The sequence below is a fragment of the Oncorhynchus nerka genome, linkage group LG14 (assembly GCF_034236695.1).
Source record: "Oncorhynchus nerka isolate Pitt River linkage group LG14, Oner_Uvic_2.0, whole genome shotgun sequence".
Classification (NCBI taxonomy): domain Eukaryota; kingdom Metazoa; phylum Chordata; class Actinopteri; order Salmoniformes; family Salmonidae; genus Oncorhynchus; species Oncorhynchus nerka.
In genome coordinates, this window is record NC_088409.1 from 50,169,724 (window position 1) to 50,193,276 (window position 23,553).

The window sequence follows — 23,553 nt, forward strand, 5'->3', positions numbered from 1 at the left end:
TAACCACGGTTTGTGGTCATCAGCTATCCTTTAACTCGAAAATCTATCGCCAGTTTTGTACGGCGCAGCGCGGCTCGGAACGGAACATACCGGACCGATTTTTCTCTCCATGTCCCTGGATTTCAACTGCTCTCTGGACATTCACTCCCGGATCTCACAGCTAGCTGGCTGCTATCCGTGTGTCTATCTGCTTTCGTCGATTCCGGAGCAAACATCAATTACTCCGGAGCTAGCCAGCTCCGTCAATCACTCCTGAGCTCCGTCAATCACTCCTGGGCTGCAGTCACCTATCCGGACCCGTTTTACTGCCTACGCGGAGCCCCACCGGGCCTTCACAACTGGACTGCCGACGTTATCTACCCGAAGGAGATCCGGCTGGCTCCTCCGTCGCGACGTTACCTGAACGCCCATCTGCGGCCTGCTAACCGTTAGCTTACCGGCTGCTCTCAGAATAGACAATCGGACAATTTATTTATTTTTATTATTATTATGTTTCTTCTTGGGCCTCTATAACTATATCTATTGTTTTTATTTTTTTTGTTGTTGTGTGATTTGGACTAATCCCCTCTACAACACGGAACTCCACTAATCTACTGACGGAACGCAAGAGGTGGCTAACAACAGACCTCCATCCTATGCTAGCTTGCTACCGATGTCCTGGCTAGCTGTCTAATTCGCCGTGACCCCCAAACCAACCTCTCCACTCCCTTGACCCTTTTGATCACTCGACTAAGGATGCCTCTCCTTAATGTCAATATGTCTTGTCCATTGCTGTTCTGGTTAGTGTTTATTGGCTTATTTCACTGTAGAGCCTCTAGTCCTGCTCACTATACCTTATCCAACGTATTAGTTCCACCACCACACATGCAATGACATCTCCTGGTTTCAATGATGTTTCTAGAGACAATATCTCTCTCTTCATCACTCAATACCTAGGTTTACCTCCACTGTATTCACATCCTACCATACCTTTGTCTGTACATTATACCCTGATGCTATTTTATCGCCCCCAGAAACCTCCTTTTACTCTCTGTTCCAGACGTTCTAGACGACCAATTCTTATTGCTTTTAGCCGTACCCTTATTCTTCTCCTCCTATGTTCCTCTGGCGATGTAGAGGTGAATCCAGGCCCTGCAGTGCCTAGGCTCCACTCCTATTCCCCAGGCGCTCTCTTTTGATGACTTCTGTAACCGTAATAGCCTTGGTTTCATGCATGTTAACATTAGAAGCCTCCTCCCTAAGTTTGTTCTTTTCACTGCTTTAGCACACTCTGCCAACCCGGATGTTCTAGCTGTGTCTGAATCCTGGCTTAGGAAGACCACCAAAAATTCAGAAATTTTAATTCCAAACTACAACATTTTCAGACAAGATAGAACTGCCAAAGGGGCGGTGTTGCAATCTACTGCAAAGATAGCCTGCAGAGTTCTGTCCTACTATCCAGGTCTGTACCCAAACAATTTGAACTTCTACTTTTAAAAATCCACCTCTCTAAAAACAAGTCTCTCACCGTTGCCGCCTGCTATAGACCACCCTCTGCCCCCAGCTGTGCTCTGGACACCATATGTGAACTGATTGCCCCCATCTATCTTCAGAGCTCGTGCTGCTAGGCGACCTAAACTGGAACATGCTTAACACCCCAGCCATCCTACAATCTAAACTTGATGCCCTCAATCTCACACAAATTATCAATGAACCTACCAGGTACCCCCAAAGCCTTAAACACGGGCACCCTCATAGATATCATCCTAACCAACTTCCCCTCTAAATACACCTCTGCTGTCTTCAACCAAGATCTCAGCGATCACTGCCTCATTGCCTGCATCCGTAACGGGTCAGCGGTCAAACGACCTCCACTCATCACTGTAAACGCTCCCTGAAACACTTCAGCGAGCAGGCCTTTCTAATCGACCTGGCCGGGGTGTCCTGGAAGGATATTGATCTCATCCCGTCAGTAGAGGATGCCTGGATATTTTTAAAAATGCCTTCCTAACAATCTTAAATAAACATGCCCCATTCAAGAAAATTAGAACCAGGAACAGATATAGCCCTTGGTTCTCCCCAGACCTGACTGCCCTTAACCAACACAAAAACATCCTATGGCGTTCTGCATTAGCATCGAACAGCCCCGTGATATGCAGCTGTTCAGGGAAGCTAGAAACCGTTATACACAGGCAGTTAGAAAAGCCAAGGCTAGCTTTTTCAAGCAGAAATTTGCTTCCTGCAACACTAACTCTAAAAAGTTCTGGGACACTGTAAAGTCCATGGAGAATAAGAACACCTCCTCCCAGCTGCCCACTGCACTGAAGATAGGAAACACTGTCACCACTGATAAATCCACCATAATTGAGAATTTCAATAAGCATTTTTCTACGGCTGGCCATGCTTTCCACCTGGCAACTCCTACCCCGGTCAACAGCACTGCACCCCCAACAGCAACTCGCCCAAGCCTTCCCCATTTCTCCTTCTCCCAAATCCATTCAGCTGAAGTTCTGAAAGAGCTGAAAAATCTGGACCCCTACAAATCAGCCGGGCTAGACAATCTGGACCCTTTCTTTCTAAAATTATCTGCCGAAATTGTTGCCACCCCTATTACTAGCCTGTTCAACCTCTCTTTCGTGTCATCTGAGATTCCCAAAGATTGGAAAGCAGCTGCGGTCATCCCCCTCTTCAAAGGGGGGGACACTCTTGACCCAAACTGCTACAGACCTATATCTATCCTACCATGCCTTTCTAAGGTCTTAGAAAGCAAAGTCAACAAACAGATTACCGACCATTTAGAATCTCACCATACCCTCTCTGCTATGCAATCTGGTTTCAGAGCTGGTCATGGGTGCACCTCAGCCACGCTCAAGGTCCTAAACGATATCTTAACCGCCATCGATAAGAAACATTACTGTGCAGCCGTATTCATTGATCTGGCCAAGGCTTTCGACTCTGTCAACCACCGCATCCTCATCGGCAGACTCGACAGCCTTGGTTTCTCAAATGATTGCCTCGCCTGGTTCACAAACTACTTCTCTGATAGAGTTCAGTGTGTCAAATCGGAGGGTCTGCTGTCCGGACCTCTGGCAGTCTCTATGGGGGTGCCACAGGGTTCAATTCTTGGACCGACTCTCTTCTCTGTATACATCAATGAGGTCGCTCTTGCTGCTGGTGAGTCTCTGAGCCACCTCTACGCAGACGACACCATTCTGTATACTTCCGGCCCTTCTTTGGACACTGTGTTAACAACCCTCCAGGCAAGCTTCAATGCCATACAACTCTCCTTCCGTGGCCTCCAATTGCTCTTAAATACAAGTAAAACTAAATGCATGCTCTTCAACCGATCGCTACCTGCACCTACCCGCCTGTCCAACATCACTACTCTGGACGGCTCTGACTTAGAATACGTGGACAACTACAAATACTTAGGTGTCTGGTTAGACTGTAAACTCTCCTTCCAGACCCATATCAAACATCTCCAATCCAAAGTTAAATCTAGAATTGGCTTCCTATTTCGCAACAAAGCATCCTTCACTCATGCTGCCAAACATACCCTTGTAAAATTGACCATCCTACCAATCCTCGACTTTGGCGATGTCATTTACAAAATAGCCTCCAATACCCTACTCAACAAATTGGATGCAGTCTATCACAGTGCAATCCGTTTTGTCACCAAAGCCCCATATACTACCCACCATTGCGACCTGTACGCTCTCGTTGGCTGGCCCTCGCTTCATACTCGTCGCCAAACCCACTGGCTCCATGTCATCTACAAGACCCTGCTAGGTAAAGTCCCCCTTATCTCAGCTCGCTGGTCACCATAGCATCTCCCACCTGTAGCACACGCTCCAGCAGGTATATCTCTCTAGTCACCCCCAAAACCAATTCTTTCTTTGGCCGCCTCTCCTTCCAGTTCTCTGCTGCCAATGACTGGAACGAACTACAAAAATCTCTTAAATTGGAAACACTTATCTCCCTCACTAGCTTTAAGCACCAACTGTCAGAGCATCTTACAGATTACTGCACCTGTACATAGCCCACCTATAATTTAGCCCAAACAACTACCTCTTTCCCAACTGTATTTAATTTATTTATTTATTTTGCTCCTTTGCACCCCATTATTTTTATTTCTACTTTGCACATTCTTCCATTGCAAAACTACCATTCCAGTGTTTTACTTGCTATATTGTATTTACTTTGCCACCATGGCCTTTTTTGCCTTTACCTCCCTTCTCACCTAATTTGCTCACATTGTATATAGACTTGTTTTTTTTTACTGTATTATTGACTGTATGTTTGTTTTACTCCATGTGTAACTCTGTGTCGTTGTATGTGTCGAACTGCTTTGCTTTATCTTGGCCAGGTCGCAATTGTAAATGAGAACTTGTTCTCAACTTGCTTACCTGGTTAAATAAAGGTGAAATAAAAAAAATTAAAAAATCTAAAAATGTGTTTTTAATACACAATGGAAAAAAAAATAGACTATTATTGGGTATGTTGTGGACTGTCATTACCGGTATTGATGTAAAAACCCAAACCAGTCTGTGCTTTACATCCTATAACGGTATTTGAATGTCTAGTTTTTAAAATGTGATACGCCATGTGTAACATACACTGCTCAAAAAAATAAAGGGAACACTTAAACAACACAATGTAACTCCAAGTCAATCACACTTCTGTGAAATCAAACTGTCCACTTAGGAAGCAACACTGATTGACAATAAATTTCACATGCTGTTGTGCAAACGGAATAGACAACAGGGAGAAATGATAGGCAATTAGCAAGACACCCCCAATAAAGGAGTGGTTCTGCAGGTGGCAACCACAGACCACTTCTCAGTTCCTATGCTTCCTGGCTGATGTTTTGGTCACTTTTGAATGCTGGCGGTGCTTTCACTCTAGTGGTAGCATGAGACAGTCTACAACCCACACAAGTGGCTCAGGTAGTACAGCTCATCCAGGATGGAACATCAATGCGAGCTGTGGCAAGAAGGTTTGCTGTGTCTGGCAGCGTAGTGTCCAGAGCATGGAGGCGCTACCAGGAGACAGGCCAGTACATCAAGAGACGTGGAGGAGGCCGTAGGAGGGCAACAACCCAGCAGCAGGACCGCTACCTCCGCCTTTGTGCAAGGAGGAGCAGGAGGAGCACTGCCAGAGCCCTGCAAAATGACCTCCAGCAGGCCACAAATGTGCATGTGTCTGCTCAAACAGTCAGAAACAGACTCCATGAGGGTGGTATGAGGGCCCGACGTCCACAGGTGGGGGTTGTGCTTACAGCCCAACACCGTGCAGGACGTTTAGCATTTGCCAGAGAACACCAATATTAGCAAATTCGCCACTGGCGCCCTGTGCTCTTCACAGATGAAAGCAGGTTCATACTGAGCACATGTGACAGACGTGACAGAGTCTGGAGACTCCATGGAGAACGTTCTGCTGCATGCAACATCCTTCAGCATGACCGGTTTGGCGGTGGGTCAGTCATGGTGTGGGGTGGCATTTCTTGGGGGGGGGGGGGCGCACAGCCCTCCATGTGCTCGCCAGAGGTAAGCCTGACTGCCATTAGGTACCGAGATGAGATTCTCAGACTCCTTGTGAGACCATATGCTGGTGCGGTTGGCCCTGGGTTCTTCCTAATGCAAGACAATACTAGACCTCATGTGGCTGGAGTGTGTCAGCAGTTCCTGCAAGAGGAAGGCATTGATGCTATGGACAGGCCCGCCCTTTCCCCAGACCTGAATCCAATTGAGCACATCATGTCTCGCTCCATCCACCAACGCCACGTTGCACCACAGACTGTCCAGGAGTTGGTGGATGCTTTAGTCCAGGTCTGGAAGGAGATCCCTCAGGAGACCATCCGCCACCTCATCAGGAGCATGCCCAGGCGTTGTAGGGAGATCATACAGGCACGTGGAGGCCACACACACTACTGAGCCTCATTTTGACTTGTTTTAAGGACATTACATCAAAGTTGGATCAGCCTGTAGTGTGGTTTTCCACTTTAATTTTGAGTGCGCCTCCAAATCCAGACCTCCATGGGTTGATAAATTTGATTTCCATTGATCATTTTTGTGTGATTTTGTTGTCAGCACATTCAACTATGTAAAGGAAAAAGTATTTTATAAGAATATTTCATTCATTCAGATCTAGGATGTGTTATTTTAGTGTTCCCTTTATTTTTTTGAGCAGTGTACATTTGTAGTTTACTTCGCTACTTGAGTCATCCGGTCTCGCAAATGTAATTAGATAGATCTATCTATCTATATACACACACACACACACACACACACACACACACACACAGGTGACAGTGTAGACCTAAATCAGCATGTCGTTTGTGCAACAGTATCTTATAAACCAGAGAGGAATACGCGAAGCATGAATATGTTAAATACAAGAAGTAGCTAAGAGAAAACATTAAAAGTAGCAAAAGATTGTTGGGTCCCCTCGGTAACACTTAACAAATTTGGTTCCTACCCTGTCACAATAACTCCTCCTTGGCATTTTTTTATTTTTGTCATGTCAAACACTGTATTCAAAGCTCCCACTATTATATTTTATCTATAGAATTAGAATAATCATTATATTTCAATGACGCCAACAGTTCACGCAAGTGTTTTGCTCTAAATCACATGTCAAATCGCAATTGCATCATTTGGTTAAAAATAATGCCTATAAAAGTGTGGAAATGCAGAACTTTATGAAAATACAAATGGGTTGACTTGAACAGTATAAACAAAATCAGAAAGGAGCAAGACCCATTGAAATCACTTAGATTTGACAGTCACGTGTAACCGATGTGAAATGGCTAGCTATTCAACAGTGGTGCGCGTTTCAATCGGTGACGCCTTTGTGGAGCGACGGGTAACGATGCTTCGTGGGTGTCAGTTGTTGATGTGTGCAGAGGGTCCCTGGTTCGGGCAGGGGACGGACTAAAGTTATACTGTTATACACGCACTCCTATAGCAAATGTAGAACTTGTATTATTCAAAAACGTTATACCAACCCACCCTATGGGAACCTGGTAAAATGATCTTTAGGTTTGGAGTGTGGTTAGTCACTGAAGGGCTCAATGTACTGTGCATGCCGTCAAAGGTACTGGAACGACCCTGGGTTTATAAACGCGGAAATCGACTGACGCTTGAGCATGCTTTTGCGGCACAGGCGATAGCGCGCCGGACCTCAGACTAGAAGGACGAGGGTTCGAGACCTGCTCCTTGCTGTATCATTACAGTACTAACCACGTTTGGTGCTAAGTGCTCTCAAATATTTTGCTGATGTCGATAGCAGATAAGTTACATAACTAATATAGCCAACATAGCAAGCTAACTTAGAGAAACAAAAGTTATATTAAGTAGTTAGCTAGCTAGGCAACTTAAGAGGTATGTTTGGTGCTCAATGAGAAATATGCTAGTAGCTAATGTTAACCAGTTGAGCTAGCAAAGTACAATTTCGTGTTAGCAAAATACTCCAAGAGTCTGCATTTCATGAATCACAGTGGCAAGTACCTCTAGTGAAAATTCTATTATTTAGCCATCCCCACGGGTTTGCATGTGCTCACAAGGTGCTGGACTCGACGACAGTTGCTATCCATTGGAGTGCTGCGATTGGTTGCCCAAAATTCCAGGGCAGGTTTAGCGAAGGCAGTTAGGGCTATATTTTTCCTCTCGCTAAAAGAATGACGACTTCGCCATTTTTTTTGTGCCATCTGTGCATCTGCATAGATCACTTTGCACCCATGTAGGCAGGAGATTCATGAGAGTAAGTGTAGAGAAGGCGGCTTCTTACCTTCGAAAGACATTTGAACATTTCCTGATGCATCTGCTCAAACAAACCACAGACTCAGGGCTGGTTTCCCAGACTAGCCTAATCCTGGTCAATAGAGAGTCCAGGATTTGGCTTAATCTGTGTCTGGGAAACCGCACTCCAGAGCGTTTCATTTGGAGAGTAAAAACTTAACATAGTCAACTCTAAATTATCTGTGTAAAAACAAGTAGTCCTCCAAATCATTATTCCTTCTTTCGTCTGCTTCCCTTTGGAATAACAGAGAATCATCATAGAGAAACTCTGCCAGTCATTTGCTGCTTTCTTAGTGACTATGTTTATTCAAAAGAGATACCTCACAGAGTTTGAACTAATTCCTGTATGGTTAACCACCAGCTATAACATAGGCCTAATTAAGGCACAATCACCATAGATAAAAGCTTTACCATCTCCTTACTATAACAAATTTGTTTCTCACCAAGGTAACAAAATGACACTGATGCTAGTAGATATGTTATTGTGTCAGATTCCTGTCTGATAGAAACAAGAATATGCATGAGCATGGCAACACACTAGAGACATCTGGTGGACAATCCTGGTACTTTGGGGTAAAGACTAGTTCATAGATTTTTATTTAATTTAACTAGGCAAGTCAGTTAAAAGAACAAATTATTATTTACAATGATGGCCTACTGGAGAACAGTGGGTTAACTGCCTTGTTCAGGGGCAGAACGATACATTTTAACATTGTCAGCTCGGGGATTCGATCCAGCAACCTTTCGGTTACTGGCCCAACGCTCTAACCACTACCTGCCGCCCCAAAATTAATCAGCCAATAAGGGCATTCATCCCTTGGCCATACACAAATGCTAGTCTATATTGTGTGTTTATATAATGGACACCTCTGTGTGTTGGTGACAAAATAAAATATGACAGACAGCATATGTGTGCGTGTCTGTCTGTGCGTGCATAGTCTTACCCGGCGAGTCTCTCTGGCTCACTGGGGGGCTCAGCCGTACATTTGAAGGTAACCCTCCGAGCAGCAGAGACCGGAGGCCCCTGAGCTACTGGCCTTCCCGGGGCCCCTGGCCCCCCGTTCCTGACCCGGCTCTCCTCCTCCACCAGGAGGTCCCGGAACGCTCGAGACGAAGGAGGTGTCTGGAACGGAGTGGCCCTGAGGAGAAGAGGTAGGTGGAACCACATTTGATAATCAAAAGTTCTACTTCAAAGCATTAAAAAAAGTAATACTTTTACTAACAGCTGAGGGAATAGGCAGATTTTGTATTTGTACATTTTCAACACAAAATGAGAGACCGGGACAGGACCTATTCTATTACATAGGGATTGTCGCAGCAACCCACCACCTTCTGTGCTGGCTCTGATATTAGGAGCAATCCTTATGGAGAGGGGCTTACCATGTTTTCGCACTCTTCGAGGGAGTAATCACTGGTGTCGATTTGGATAGGGTGCACTCAGCACTGCCCTCCTTGGTTGCCATGGCAATCATCTTCCTCTGCTTCTGGGAGAGCTTGGCTGGGAGAGGGGACTGCTTGCTGCTGCTGCCAACACTGCCAGGACTTTTGGGAGTGGCTCCGAGACTTAGTGTCTTTGAGCTGGCTTCCATATCCATGATTGCCCTGAGGTCCAAGACAGGAAGTGGCAGAGCAGGACTGGAGAAAGAGAGAAACAACACAATGTCACATACAGTTCCACCCCTGACCTGGTCCACAGTGACCTGGCTCACCTGGCTGTGATCTTGGGGATGTGCTCTAGAGCAGAACTCTTTGGGGGTTCTGCAGGGAGGCCGTTCCTCATGGTGGTGGTGCTGGGTGGAGTCTTCAGCCTGGAACCTCCTCCAGCCCCCTCCTCCTCGGGCCTGTCGTGGAACACGGGACTCTGGAGGTCTCGGGGGCTGCCCACACCCATGTAGCTGCCCTCAGAGTCAGATGTCATCAGCTCCTGCAGAGACTCCATGGAGTTGGTCTTTCCTGACTTTACCAGGCTGGGAGAAAGGACTGAGACTAGAAGAGACATATCATAATCCATATCAGCCCAACTCCAATTAAAGGAAATAATTATATGTGCCGTGACAGAGTGTGTGTGTGTGTGTGTTCTACCTGCAGCAGGTGGGCTCTGGATGATGTCAGAAAGGGTGTAACCCCCTGAGCTGTCGGAGCGCCGCCTAGGTTTTCTCTTGGCCTTTAACTTAGCCTTCTTCAACAGAGTCTCCCTGAGAGGTGGAAGATGAGACAGATGATGAAGAGGAACAAATTCAACCACGGTTCAAATGTTAGGGAGGTTACTGGCTGGATGCATTTCATGCCAAAACATTGGAACCTAGCGTCAGCACCAATTCATTTCCATCTCATTCATGACAGGGAGTGAACGAAGGAGCAACTTTGTGGAATGAGATGCAGCCACAGTGTTGTACATAGTTTGATAGATGGTATAGTACCTGCAGGAGGAGTTCAGTTCAGTGTCAGCGTTAGAGCTGAATGAAGAGTCCCAGTCCTCGTACACACTGAGGTCTGGGGCGTCTGGGTAAGGAGTGATCAGTCGCATCTGCATGGCCGGAATCTGACAGGAACAGGATGGTAACAGGTCAGTTAGTCAAAACCAACAGTCGTGTTCAGTAGGAATCAAATGGAAGAAACAAGTAAAACAGGGAGGGACTATCTGAGGAACCATCCAATAAGAAACACCTATTGTCGTTTTCTGTTTGGAACAGTTTCTGTTGAGTTCCCCTAATGAACATATGCCAGGTATCTCACCATGCAGTTGATGCAGGTATGGTAACGGCACTGAGGAGAAGTGACTCACCATACTCCTGTAAGAGGCAGAGAGCTCCACCAGCACGTCATCACTCAAGATATCCAGCGCTCTGAAGAGAGAGAGTTACGGATATATAAACAGAGAGAGAGACAGAAAAAGAGAGGGAGGGGCAGAGAGAGGGAGAGAGAAAGAGAAGAGAGTCTATTGAAGAATCCATAGACTAGCCACTTCTGGGAAGATTGGAAAACAAACAACACGAAGAGTTATTGATCCAAAATGGAGATGTATGGATAAACCACTTATCCAATCTTTTTGGCCCTATAACAAAGTAAAAACAGCAAAAACATATACATGATCAAATACAAATCTTAGAATCAACTATTAAAAGACTACCTGAACCTACTGGATTCTCCAATTACATTGAATTAACTACAGGACAAAATACAAACCCTCCACCCCAAAAAGGCCTGTGGTGTTGATGGTATCCTCAATGAAATGATAAAATATACAAGACAACAAAATTCCAACTGGCTATACTGAAACTCTATCATTATCATCATCATCCTCAGCTCTGGCATATTCCCCAATATTTGGAACCAAGGACTGATCACCTCAATCCACAAAAGTGGGGACACATTTAACCCCAATGAGTCAACAGCAACCTTGGGAAAATCCTCTGCATTTCATTAACAGCAGACTCCTACATTTGTCAAATTGGATTTTTACCTAATTACCATACGACAGACCACGTAGTCACCCTGCACACCCTAATTGACAAACAAACAAATCAAAACAAAGGTAAAGTGTTCTCATGCTTTGTTGATTTCAAAAAAGCTTTTGACCCAATTTGGCACCAGGGTCTGCTATACAAATTGATGGAAAGTGGTGTTCGGGGAAAAACATACAACATCATAAAATCCATGTACACAAACAAGTGTGCGGTTAAAATAGCAAAAAAAAACATTTCTTTTCACAGGGCCATGGGGTGAGACATGGATGCAGCTTAATCCCCACCCTCTTCAACATACACAAATTAATTGGCGAGGGCACTAGAACAGTCTGCAGCACCCTGCCTCACCCTACTAAAATCTAAAGTCAAAGTCTACCGTTTGCTGATGATCTGGTGCTCCTGTACCCAGCCAAGGAGGGCCTACAGCAGCACCTAGATCTTCTGCACAGATTATGACAGACCTGGGCCCTGACAGACCTGGGCCCTGACAGAAAATCTCAGTATGACAAAAAATAATGGTGCTCCAAAAAAAGGTTCAGTTGCCAGGACTACAAATACAAATTCCATCTAGACACAGTTGCCCTAGAGCACACAAAAACGATACATAGCCTAAACATCAGCGCCACAGGTACGCTGTGAACGATCTGAGAGACAAGGCAAGAAGGGCCTTCTATGCCATCAAAAAGGTACAAAATTCAACGTGCCAATTAGGATCTGACAACAAAAAAAATACTTGAATCAGTTATAGAACCCATTGCCCTTTATGGTTGTGAGGTCTGGGGTCCACTCGCCAACCAATAAATCACAAAATGGGACAAACACCAAATTGAAAAATTCTGCAAAAACATCCACTGTGTGCAACATAAAACATCAAATAACGCATGCAGAGCATAATTAGGCCGATACCAGCTAATTATCAAAATCCAGAAAAGAGCCGTTAAATTCTACACCCACCTAGAAGGAAGCGATTCACAAACCTTCCATAACAAAGGCCATCACATACAAAGAGATTAACCTGGAGAAGAGTCCCCTAAGCAAGCGGGTCCTGCGGCTCTGTTCACAAACAGACTCCACAGAGCCCCAGGACAGCAACACAATTAGACCCAAACAAATCTAGAGAAAACAAAAAGATAATTCTTTCCAATGTGTCAAGTAATTAACAAAAAAAACTGAGCTAACTAGAATACCATTTGGCCCTAAACAGAGAGTACACAGTGGCAGAATACCTGACCACTGTGACTGACCTAAACTTAAGGAAAGCTTTGACTATGTACAGATTCAGTGAGCACAGCCTTGCTATTGAGAAAGGACGCCAAAGACAGACCTGGCTCTAAAGAGAAGACATTTTGTGGGCAATGTACACATAGCCTGAGGTGGAAACTGAGCTGCACTTCCTAACCGCCTGCCAAATATATGACCATATTAGAGACACATATTTACACAAAGAATTCAAAAACAAATCTAATTTTGATAACCTCCCATATCTTCTGGGTGAAATACCACAGTGTGCCATCACAGCAGCAAGATGTGTGACCGGTTGCCACAAGGGAATCCAGTGAAGACCAAGCACCATTGTAAATACACAGAGAGCGAGAGCAAGAGAATCATCGGTTTCCTAAGTAGTATACAGCATGTTCACATAACATAAGCCATACGTCCAACAGAAATATCTTATTTACATAAGTATTCAGACCCTCTGCTGAGACTCAAAATTGAGCTCAGGTACATCCTGTTTTACACTGATCATCCTTGAGATGTTTCTACAACTTGGAGTCCACCTGTGGTAAATTCAATTGGTTGGACATTATTTTGAAAAGGCACACACCTGTATATTTAAGGTCCCACAGTTGACAGTGCATGTCAGAGCATAAACCAAGCATAGAGGTTGAATGAATTGTCCGTAGAGCTCCAGACAGGATTGTATTGAGGTACAGATCCGGGGAAGGGTACCAAAACATTTCTGCAGCAATGAAGGTCCCTAAGAACACAGTGGAATCAATCATTTTTAAACAGAATATTTTTTGTTGCCACCAAGACTCTTCCTTGAGCTGGCCAAACTGAGCAATCAGGGGAGAAGGGCCTTGGTCTGGCAGGTGACCAAGAACCCAATGGTCACTGACAGAGCTGTAGAGTTCCTCTGTGGAGATGGGAGAACCTTCCAGAAGGACATCTATCCCTGCAGCACTCCACCAATCAGGTCTTTATGGTAGAGTGGTCAGATGGAAGCCACTCCTGAATAAAAAAAGGCACATGACAGCTTGCTTGGAGTTTGCCAAAAGGACAGACCATGAGAAACAAGACCCTCTGGTCTGATGAAACTAAGAGTAAAACTCTTTGGCCTGAATACCAAGCGTCAGATCCAGAGAAAACCTGGCACCATCCATATGGTGAAGCATGGTGGTGGCAGCATCATGCTGTGGGGATGTTTTTCAGCGGCGGGGACTGGGAGACTAGTTAGGATCAGGGGAAAGAGGAACGACTCAGGTCTTCAGACTGGGGTGAGCCAAGACGACGCAGGAGTGGCTTCAGAACAAGTCTCAGAATGTCCTTGAGTGGCCCAGCCAGAGCTCGGACTTGAACCTGATCAAACATCTCTGGAGACCTGAAAATAGCTGTGCAGCGACAGTCCGCATCCAACTTGACAGAGCTTGAGAGGCTCTGCAGAGAAAAATGGGAGAAACTCCCCAAATACAGGTGTGCCAAGCATGTAGCGTCATACCTAAGAAGACTCGAGGCTGTAATCGCTGCCATAGATGCTTAAAAAAATTACTGAGTAAAGAGTCCGAATAATTATGTAAATGTGATATTTCAGCTATTTTATTTGTAATACATTTGCATTATGGGGTATTGTGTGAAGATTGAGGGGATTTTTTTATATTTTTCGTATATTTTTCAAATCCATTTTAAAATAAGGCTGTAACATGACAAACTGTGGAAAAAGTCAAGGGGTCTGAATACTTTCCGAACGCACTGTATACACACACACACACACACTCACTTGGACTCGAGCAGGGCAGCCATGTTGAGCACAATGAACTGGATGCAGGACAGTTTGAGCTGCTCAGCGTTGTACATGGCAGAAAACTGCAGCAGCTCCGCAGCGTTCTTCAGTGTCACTGAGGAGACGGAAGAGGAAGCCATTTTTTTTTTTTAAACAAACAGGACAGTGCTCTCACACTTTTTAAGACACAACAAAGCTGTTTGATATCATGTTGAGAGGCATGAGAGAGAGGAGAGAACAGAGGGATGAGACGAGAGCAGAGGAGGCTAAAAGGACAGAGGGAAGATGAGAGGACGTACGGTTCTCAGTAATGGCCACTTCACACATCTCTTTCAGTCGGGTGATGAGAAGCTGATCGGCCACCACCAACACGTTGCAGACAAACTCCACATTCAGAGACTCTGGAAGAGGAGAGAGAGACTTTGCTTCCACCATGTAGCTTTCAACTACCTTGTGCATCAAGATCAAAGTCAACATGATGAGGTTCAGAAATATTATTATGGGTAGCCACATGACACTTATTTTTAACTCAATATTTATTTAACGCACTTATTTGACAGGGACAGCGCACATGTATTTCAGAGTCACTGTATATGTACCCAAGTTGGCAAAAGAGCCATTTTCCATCCATAGTCCCAAAGCATTTTTTCACTGAGTATGTGTGTGTGTGTGTGTACAGGTTGTATATGCATGATCTGGTGTGTCCTGTGTACCTTTGATAGTGGGAGACTCGTCAGTGTACACATATTCTAGGATGACCTGCAGTATATCTGAACTGGTGGGCATCTCCAGTGCACTACATGAAGTGGCCTGTTGGGAGCGCACAACAACAACATTACCAACACTGTTCACAAGTAGCAGCACACTTACTCAAGCACAATGTGAGCCAACGGTTCCTTATGGCAATATTAAAATGAAGCTTTCGCGTACAATGAGCAAGACCTCCAATTGCCAGCAACTAAAACAGACATTTGATCATTTGTATAAACTAATACAGATTGATAAAACTGAAATATCAAACAAAACAAAACATTCCGACATACCTCTATCCAGGGGTTCGCCAGCATACTGTGGAAGTACTCTGAAAACACATACATGACATGTTTACAATGCAACCGCCACTAAGAAATTTCAATTACATTTTTTTTTACATATTAAAATCATCTCCCAGATACCGATTCATCTTAGTGCTTAATTAAAAATCATTTTCAATTGAGATTATCTATTGAGCATGCTTTTAGGCTAGGCTTAATCTGTGTACGGAGAACCGGCCCCATAGCTTCAACAAATGACTGGAAAATCTAGTGTCAGATGTCGACAACATTGAATAACCCAAACCCGTTCACCCCTCACACTCCAAGAAACGCAACAATATGTTGACACACTGAAGCTCACCAAGTCTGGCACACAGCACACACTTGTGACAGGGGAACTCCTTGCCATCCACAGATCTCAGAGTGACGTCACAGAGGTAGGAGCTTCGGGGAGACAGATACAGCTTAGACGGAACAAGATCTCCTCTGATATTGTGATTATCCGACACAACAATTGGAACAGAATCACAGAACATGGACTTGAATAAGAATGTCCATTCTAGTAGTTATCTTTCTATGAACACAATATTTTCTCACGTAAATCTGCCACATGGCAATTACTCACCACTTTTTCTGATTACATCGTGGCTTGTTGGCCGTCATCTTACGCGCTACATTGATCTTCCCGTTTTCATATTTCACTCCATCCAAACTGTAATAAATGTGTTTAACAAAATACACTACATGTTAATAACCCACCCTAAGGTCAATGCCCGTGCAGAAATCAATTTTAACATAATATAAAATTGCCATCCAAATCTGACAGAGTTAGACTTTTATGTGCATGGGGTTGTGTCTCAATCTAACGCATCCGGCGATGTCCTCCTTTTGCATCTGCAATGGAAGATGGCAGAGCTACAGAGGTGTTTGTCAGACCAGGAGACTTCCAGAAAAAAATTGTTTTTCACGAAATGTCCGCAGTGTCAAAACAGTTGTGGCTCGAAATTATTTGAACACAAATGGTGTTCTCGGTTTTGCTCTACGACACCCACACGCTTCACAGGACTAGTCTCATGTTGCGAACACCGGGGTCTCAACTCCGGACACTTTTATCAAGTCCGAGCGGTTTGAGCTACAAACTTATATGACCCCACCATCAAAAGCGAAGACTCACAAATGTGTTCTCCGTTTTGCTCATTAATGCCCACAAGTTTCACGAGACTCTTCTCAAGGTAACCCGGTAAAAAAATGAATGAAAATTAATAGGATTTTCTGGCACAAGGTTACACATGTAACCTTTTTTTATGCTTTCCTATATTACACTCACACTATCTCAGATGCATTTCAGACACCTCAAACCATACTCCATTTTGATACATTTTTTGACTGTATTGTCACGTATGAATGTTATCAAATGTATCTATAAAGCCCTATACAGAAACCCAACCTAAAACCCCAAACAGCAAGCAATGTAGATGTAGAAGCACAGTGGCTAGGAAGAACTCCCTAGAAAGGCAGGATCCTTGGTAGAAACCTAGAGAGGAACCAGGCTCTGTTATTCAATGCATTTAAGGCTAATAGCAGAAGCCCAAATTCAATGTTTCAAAAATTTTTTTTTTTTATATATTATTTTTTATACCTACAGGGGTCCTACACCCAAACAGGGGCACTGCGTTCATCCACCTCTGGCCTGCTCGCCTCCCTACCACTGAGGAAGTACAGTTCCCGCTCAGCCCAGTCAAAACTGTTCGCTGCTCTGGCCCCCCAATGGTGGAACAAACTCCCTCACGACGCCAGGACAGCGGAGTCAATCACCACCTTCCGGAGACACCTGAAACCCCACCTCTTTAAGGAATACCTAGGATAGGATAAGGTAATCCTTCTCACCCCCCCCTTAAAAGATTTAGATGCACTATTGTAAAGTGGCTGCTCCACTGGATGTCATAAGGTGAATGCACCAATTTGTAAGTCGCTCTGGATAAGAGCGTCTGCTAAATGACTTAAATGTAAATGTCCTAAAATTCCAAATCAAATAGCTAAATGATCCATGGTATGACCATCTTAAAACGATTCCAAATGTTAAGCCCCCAAAGGCTTAGGGGTTAATAGCAAGACAAATAACAGTAAACATGTTGTCCCCCACAAATGTCAAAATCGGGCAAGTGGTGTCTGAGATAACGTACATACAGATGATTACTATAGCGTGTAATCAGTGTAATTTTGCAAATGCTGGATCTCTATGGCAAGGCAAAAAGTCACACGAGACAAAATCAGCCAGTGTTGACAGATATCTCATGGGTAGCTAGACTCATATCCTGAGCAAATGTGCCAAATGTCATCACTCCGAGTCAAACAGATCAAGAGATATAACATGTGCCTGTAATGGCGCCACCGTGTGGCCAATATGAGTCTTGACAGTGTTTGCGAAAATGTGTACTTTTTTTTATATATGCAATTTTTTACATACAAATATCCTTGACTGATTTATGGCTTTATGTGCCAAACCACACCCACCTGAATGTTTATTGGTCATGTTTCAGGTACTAGTTTAAAAATCTTGCATTAAGAGACATTTTTCCATTGATGCCACATATCAAATTTCGTCATTCGGTGCCAGAAGAGCATCTTAAGGGGTTTTCACAAAATTCTAAATGACGGAGTATCCATCATGGCGGACCTTGTGTGTACCCGAGGCAAATGTGTTCCTTGTGGGGAGAAGGACCTGTTTTTGAATTTCATGACTTCAGGTCAAACCGGGGTGAGGTGCATGACCTTTCAAACTTGGCATTTTCAATCTCATTTTATAGCACCACCATCTGGCCAATCAGTATAATTTTGTAAATGCCGGATCTCTATGGCAAGACATCATTCACCCAAGTTGTCAAAATCGGGCCAGTACGGTCTGAGATATCGCGTGTGACGAACGTACTTACGGACAGAGACAGACGCACAGTACACTACCCGATTTCATCGTGGGGGACAACAATCATAACCAACTCAGTCCTCACCGTGCCGACAGACTGCCCATGCCGAGCTTCTTGGCTACACCCTGTAAGGTCTTGACCGGGTTGACTTTCCCTCCTTCTCCAGCTCCAGCCTTGCCTCCCTTGCCTTTTTTCCCAGGCTTGGTACTCTTGCTTTTGGGCTTGTCTCCGTCTCCTCGGGCCGAGGGGGTCAGCGAGCGGTACACTTCCAGGGCCGAGCGGTCCCTCAAGTTGCCCTCATGGAAGCCCAGGTCCTGCAGGCTGCTGATCAGCTGCTCCTGCTCCGGGTCCTGTTGTTTCTGGTTCTGGCCGAAGACCCGAGGGCAGTGGCCCTGCACCAGCAGATCACAGGAATCCGTATAGATGAACTTCAGGACGTGCTCCAGCATCTCAGGGCTCACAGTCTCCACCACCAGCAGGTCACAGCCCACCGCATCCTCGCTCCTCCTCACCTCCCGGTCTCCCTCCTCCCCGTCCAGCACCAGCTGCTTCCTGAAGAACTCGGACCTCATGGACAGGAGGTACTTGTGGGCGGGGAAGGTGCGGTCTCCGGCCTGCAGGGTCACGTCGTGAATACTATCCGTCTCGTCCGCTTCCTCCAGCAGGCTCTGGAAGTGTTGGGAGAAGGAGGAGGGAGATACGCTGGGAATCTCATACAGGCTGGGCGGGGGAAGGAGAGAAATCAGACATTTTGTTCAGTAGGCACAAAATGCTCCAAAAATGAGTTAGTACATCCCTGTTTATATGAATTTACCCAACAAACACTTCTTGTCCATTTCAAAACTTTGTTACAGTGTGGCCTAATGAAGACGACATAGTTCAAATGTTTTAAAGAAGCGACAACACACAGAGGAACAGTACCTGGTTTTGGGGTCCGACTGCAGCACTCCAAAGTTGCGTCCCTTGGAGTCCATGGTGATGCTGACCGCACGGTGGACATAGGGGAGCTTCTCCAAGCGGATTCGCTCGTACACAGTTCCACCCTCTGGGTAACCACACACCTCCACACTCCCATCTAAAGCACACAAGGGGAAAACGCTTTAGTCAAATTACAATGCAGTGATTCCTACTTACAAAAAATGTCTGATTTATCTTGGATGATACACATCATGAAGTACAGAGAAATAGTAAACAAGATTACTTTTGAATCCAAGTCTTGTTTACTATTTTTCCATAATTCATGAAGTTTATCATCCACCATATATGCAAAAGAGGAAAGTGTGAAATACTGATAGTATTCAAAAGTATCATTATGTCATCGCTGAGCTATGAGAGTAAACAAGTTTCTCATCTCACCTTTCTTCTCCACACTCTTCCTGTACTCTCCGTGCCACTGTCCGCTGAAGCCCTCCCCTTCCCGTGTGACAAACATCATGTTGTTCCTGCTCAGGGCAATGTCCGACATGAACACCTGGCGCCCGTACACCCACCTGCATTGTCTCACCGAACCACCCACTGAACGCCAGCAGAACACCTGATGGAGGGAGACGGAATCTAATACAACTTTAATAATCCAGAGGGACAATTAGAAAGGCATCGTCAGTGAGTGGCGACAACAAATACATTGGATAAACATACAAGACCATACAGATCAACACACATCATCCAAACTTCATAACATCCAGACACAGAAAAAACAAAGTGAGAAAGACTGGGATAAAGAAGATCAATGACTCAAATACATCGGCTAGAGGTGATCATATGGATTGAACATTAAGAATCCACCAACAAATGGCTGTAGCTAGTCACAACTACGTATTTGGTATTTTTCAATGCATCGGACCAAGCTGGTCCTTACCCGCCCAGCTTCATCCAGGGCCAGGATGGCCACCTTCTCTCCACCTCCCTCGTTCAGGACCTGGGGGTCCACACGATGGTCCAGGCTGCCTCCGCTCACAAGGACCTTCCGGATGTTCAGTTGTCTGAAAGAGAGGCATCGAGCATGGGAAAGAAAAACTAGGAGTTGACAGCGAGCGAGTGACTGAGTAAAATTTATCACATCTCTCCCTCTCCTGTTAACCCATGAGTCTAAACTGAAGATCCCGTACAACGCTGTGTACAGAACAGCAAGAGGATAAGTACATTAAGAGTGTCTAGTTCGAGAAACAGATGCCTCACAAGTCCTCAACTGGCAGCTGAATTAAATAGTACCCGCAAAACACCAACACAAGTATCAACAGTGAAAGAGGCGACTCCGGGATGCTGGCCTTCTAGGCAGAGTTGCAAAGAAAGCGCCATCTCTCAGACTGGCCAATAAAAATAAAAGATTAAGATGGGCAAAAGAACACAAGACACTGGACAGAGGAACTCTGCATAGAAGGCCAACATCCCAGAGTTACCTCTTCACTGTTGACGTTCACTGTTTTGCGGGTACGATTTAATTCAGCTGCCAGTTGAGGACTTGTGAGGCATCCATTTCTCAAACGAGACACTAATGTACTTGTCCTCTTGCTCAGTTGTGCACCAGGGCCTCCCAATCCTCTTTCTATTCTGGTTAAAGCCAGTTTGTGCTGTTATGTGAAGGGAGTAGTACATAGCTTGCACGAGATCTTCAGTTTCTTGCCAATTTCTCACATGGAATAGCCGTCATTTTTCAGAACAAGAATAGACTGATGAGTTTCAGAATAAAGTTGATGCTCTAGATAGTCAACAAGTATAAGAAGGCCAGGTGTATTGCTTATTTTTCAGCTGTGCTAACATAATTGCAAAAGGGTTTAATGCTCAATTAGCCTTTTAAAAATGATCAACTTGGATTAGCTAACGCAACGTGCCATTGGAACACAGGGGTGATGGTTGCTGATAATGGGCCTCTGTAGATATTCTTTTTTTTTTTTTTAAACAGTCGTTTCTAGCTACAATAGTCATTTACAACATTAATAAATGCCAACACTGCATATCTGATACATTTTATGTTATTTTAATGGACAAAAATGTGATTTTCTTTCAAAAATAAGGGCATTTCTAAGTGACCCCAAATTTTTGAACGGTAGTATGTGTTCATGAGTCTCACCTTTACACAGAGGGGTCAATTTAGTATGTTGCCCAAACTGTTCTGCCACTACAGACAGAAGTTGGGAGACCGGCTATACCGACTTCAGACGAGTCCTAAGACACTTGTGGGGGTCGTAGAGGAAACACTATCGTGTTCGTGAGAGTAACCTTTCCATAGAGTGGACATAATATTTTGTAGGCCACAAACTGGTCGGATGCTCCAGAAGATTTGGTGATTAGACTGATTTTTGGGATGTCTCATGGTCTGACAAACACCCCTCAAGCTCTGTCCCCTTTCACAGCAAATGCGGAAGTGTTAAACAGGCAGATGCTGTGGATTGTGACGCATTCAATGCAAAACAGATATCTCTAGCTTAAACTGATATTTTTGTATTATGCTAATTAGAGGGATCTTAGGTTAATGTCATCTCTATCATAAAGAAAATGTCATTTGGAATTCGGTCAATTCAGGAGGTAAATTTTAATTACAATTCTCCTCAATGAGAAATTGGAATTGCAGTTTACTTCCTGAGATGACCGAAATGGAATAGACGTCAACCCTGGTAGTCACTTCTCCACTATCAGTGTAGTCACCTGGATGCCAACTTCTTGCACTGATAGTTAGCCAGCAAGTAGACATCTCCCTTCTCTGTCACCACCAACGTTGCCCCATTACTGGCCACTGCCATGGCGATGGTGACATCCTTGTGGTAGAGGGCGGACACCTGGCGAGGCGCGGTCACACACCTCTCCCCGTTTGGGTCCATCAGGTAGCCTAGATGTCAAAAGTCAATCATCACCATGTATAATGGTAGGGGAATAATGGAGCATATCATTAGTGGCCGTGGCTTAGCTTCAAGTTTCATGTTTTGCTATGGTGTGCCAGTCGTAATGACTTACCCAACTGCCCTCCATTCAGTCCCACTGTGTAGAGAGCCTCCCTGGTCCACAGCACTGTGTGAAATCTCCCTGCAGCTACACCAATCACAGTCCTGCCTTTGAGGGTCTTGGAGAATACCTGTATCCAATTGGTCAAGACCAATTTTTTATTTATTTTTATTTCACCTTTATTTAACCAGGTAGGCAAGTTGAGAACAAGTTCTCATTTACAATTGCGACCTGGCCAAGATAAAGCAAAGCAGTTCGACAGATACAACGACACAGAGTTACACATGGAGTAAAACCAACATACAGTCAATAATACAGTATAAACAAGTCTATATACGATGTGAGCAAATGAGGTGAGAAGGGAGGTAAAGGCAAAAAAAAGGCCATGGTGGCGAAGTAAATACAATATAGCAAGTAAAACACTGGAATGGTAGATTTGCAGTGGAAGAATGTGCAAAGTAGAAATAAAAATAATGGGGTGCAAAGGAGCAAAATAAATTAAATACAGTTGGGAAAGAGGTAGTTGTTTGGGCTAAATTATAGGTGGGCTATGTACAGGTGCAGTAATCTGTAAGATGCTCTGACAGTTGGTGCTTAAAGCTAGTGAGGGAGATAAGTGTTTCCAATTTAAGAGATTTTTGTAGTTCGTTCCAGTCATTGGCAGCAGAGAACTGGAAGGAGAGGCGGCCAAAGAAAGAATTGGTTTTGGGGGTGACTAGAGAGATATACCTGCTGGAGCGTGTGCTACAGGTGGGAGATGCTATGGTGACCAGCGAGCTGAGATAAGGGGGGACTTTACCTAGCAGGGTCTTGTAGATGACATGGAGCCAGTGGGTTTGGCGACGAGTATGAAGCGAGGGCCAGCCAACGAGAGCGTACAGGTCGCAATGGTGGGTAGTATATGGGGCTTTGGTGACAAAACGGATTGCACTGTGATAGACTGCATCCAATTTGTTGAGTAGGGTATTGGAGGCTATTTTATAAATGACATCGCCAAAGTCGAGGATTGGTAGGATGGTCAATTTTACAAGGGTATGTTTGGCAGCATGAGTGAAGGATGCTTTGTTGCGAAATAGGAAGCCAATTCTAGATTTAACTTTGGATTGGAGATGTTTGATATGGGTCTGGAAGGAGAGGTTACAGTCTAACCAGACACCTAAGTATTTGTAGTTGTCCACGTATTCTAAGTCAGAGCCGTCCAGAGTAGCGATGTTGGACAGGCGCGTAGGTGCAGGTAGCGATCGGTTGAAGAGCATGCATTTAGTTTTACTTGTATTTAAGAGCAATTGGAGGCCACGGAAGGAGAGTTGTATGGCATCGAAGCTTGCCTGGAGGGTTGTTAACACAGTGTCCAAAGAAGGGCCGGAAGTATACAGAATGGTGTCGTCTGCGTAGAGGTGGATCAGAGAC

General features: G+C 44.7%; 1 protein-coding gene across 2 annotated transcripts in view; it reads right to left on the minus strand.

The window, feature by feature from the left end:
• The window catches only part of LOC115141390 (inhibitor of Bruton tyrosine kinase-like), a 42,661-nt gene that overhangs the window by 3,853 nt on the left and 15,255 nt on the right, over positions 1–23,553 (minus strand). For both annotated transcript variants that reach the window (XM_029680190.2, XM_065000146.1), the window contains 18 exons: positions 22,156–22,273; positions 21,850–22,030; positions 20,063–20,186; positions 19,561–19,738; positions 19,126–19,279; positions 18,289–18,924; positions 15,906–15,992; positions 15,642–15,724; positions 15,290–15,327; positions 14,960–15,056; positions 14,546–14,647; positions 14,244–14,361; positions 10,564–10,624; positions 10,199–10,320; positions 9,861–9,973; positions 9,488–9,764; positions 9,159–9,413; positions 8,723–8,917 (listed from right to left, as the gene is read on the minus strand). In XM_029680190.2, coding sequence (XP_029536050.1) covers positions 8,723–8,917; positions 9,159–9,413; positions 9,488–9,764; positions 9,861–9,973; positions 10,199–10,320; positions 10,564–10,624; positions 14,244–14,361; positions 14,546–14,647; positions 14,960–15,056; positions 15,290–15,327; positions 15,642–15,724; positions 15,906–15,992; positions 18,289–18,924; positions 19,126–19,279; positions 19,561–19,738; positions 20,063–20,186; positions 21,850–22,030; positions 22,156–22,273 — 2,939 coding nt within the window. The remainder of the gene's footprint in view (positions 1–8,722; positions 8,918–9,158; positions 9,414–9,487; positions 9,765–9,860; positions 9,974–10,198; positions 10,321–10,563; positions 10,625–14,243; positions 14,362–14,545; positions 14,648–14,959; positions 15,057–15,289; positions 15,328–15,641; positions 15,725–15,905; positions 15,993–18,288; positions 18,925–19,125; positions 19,280–19,560; positions 19,739–20,062; positions 20,187–21,849; positions 22,031–22,155; positions 22,274–23,553) is intronic.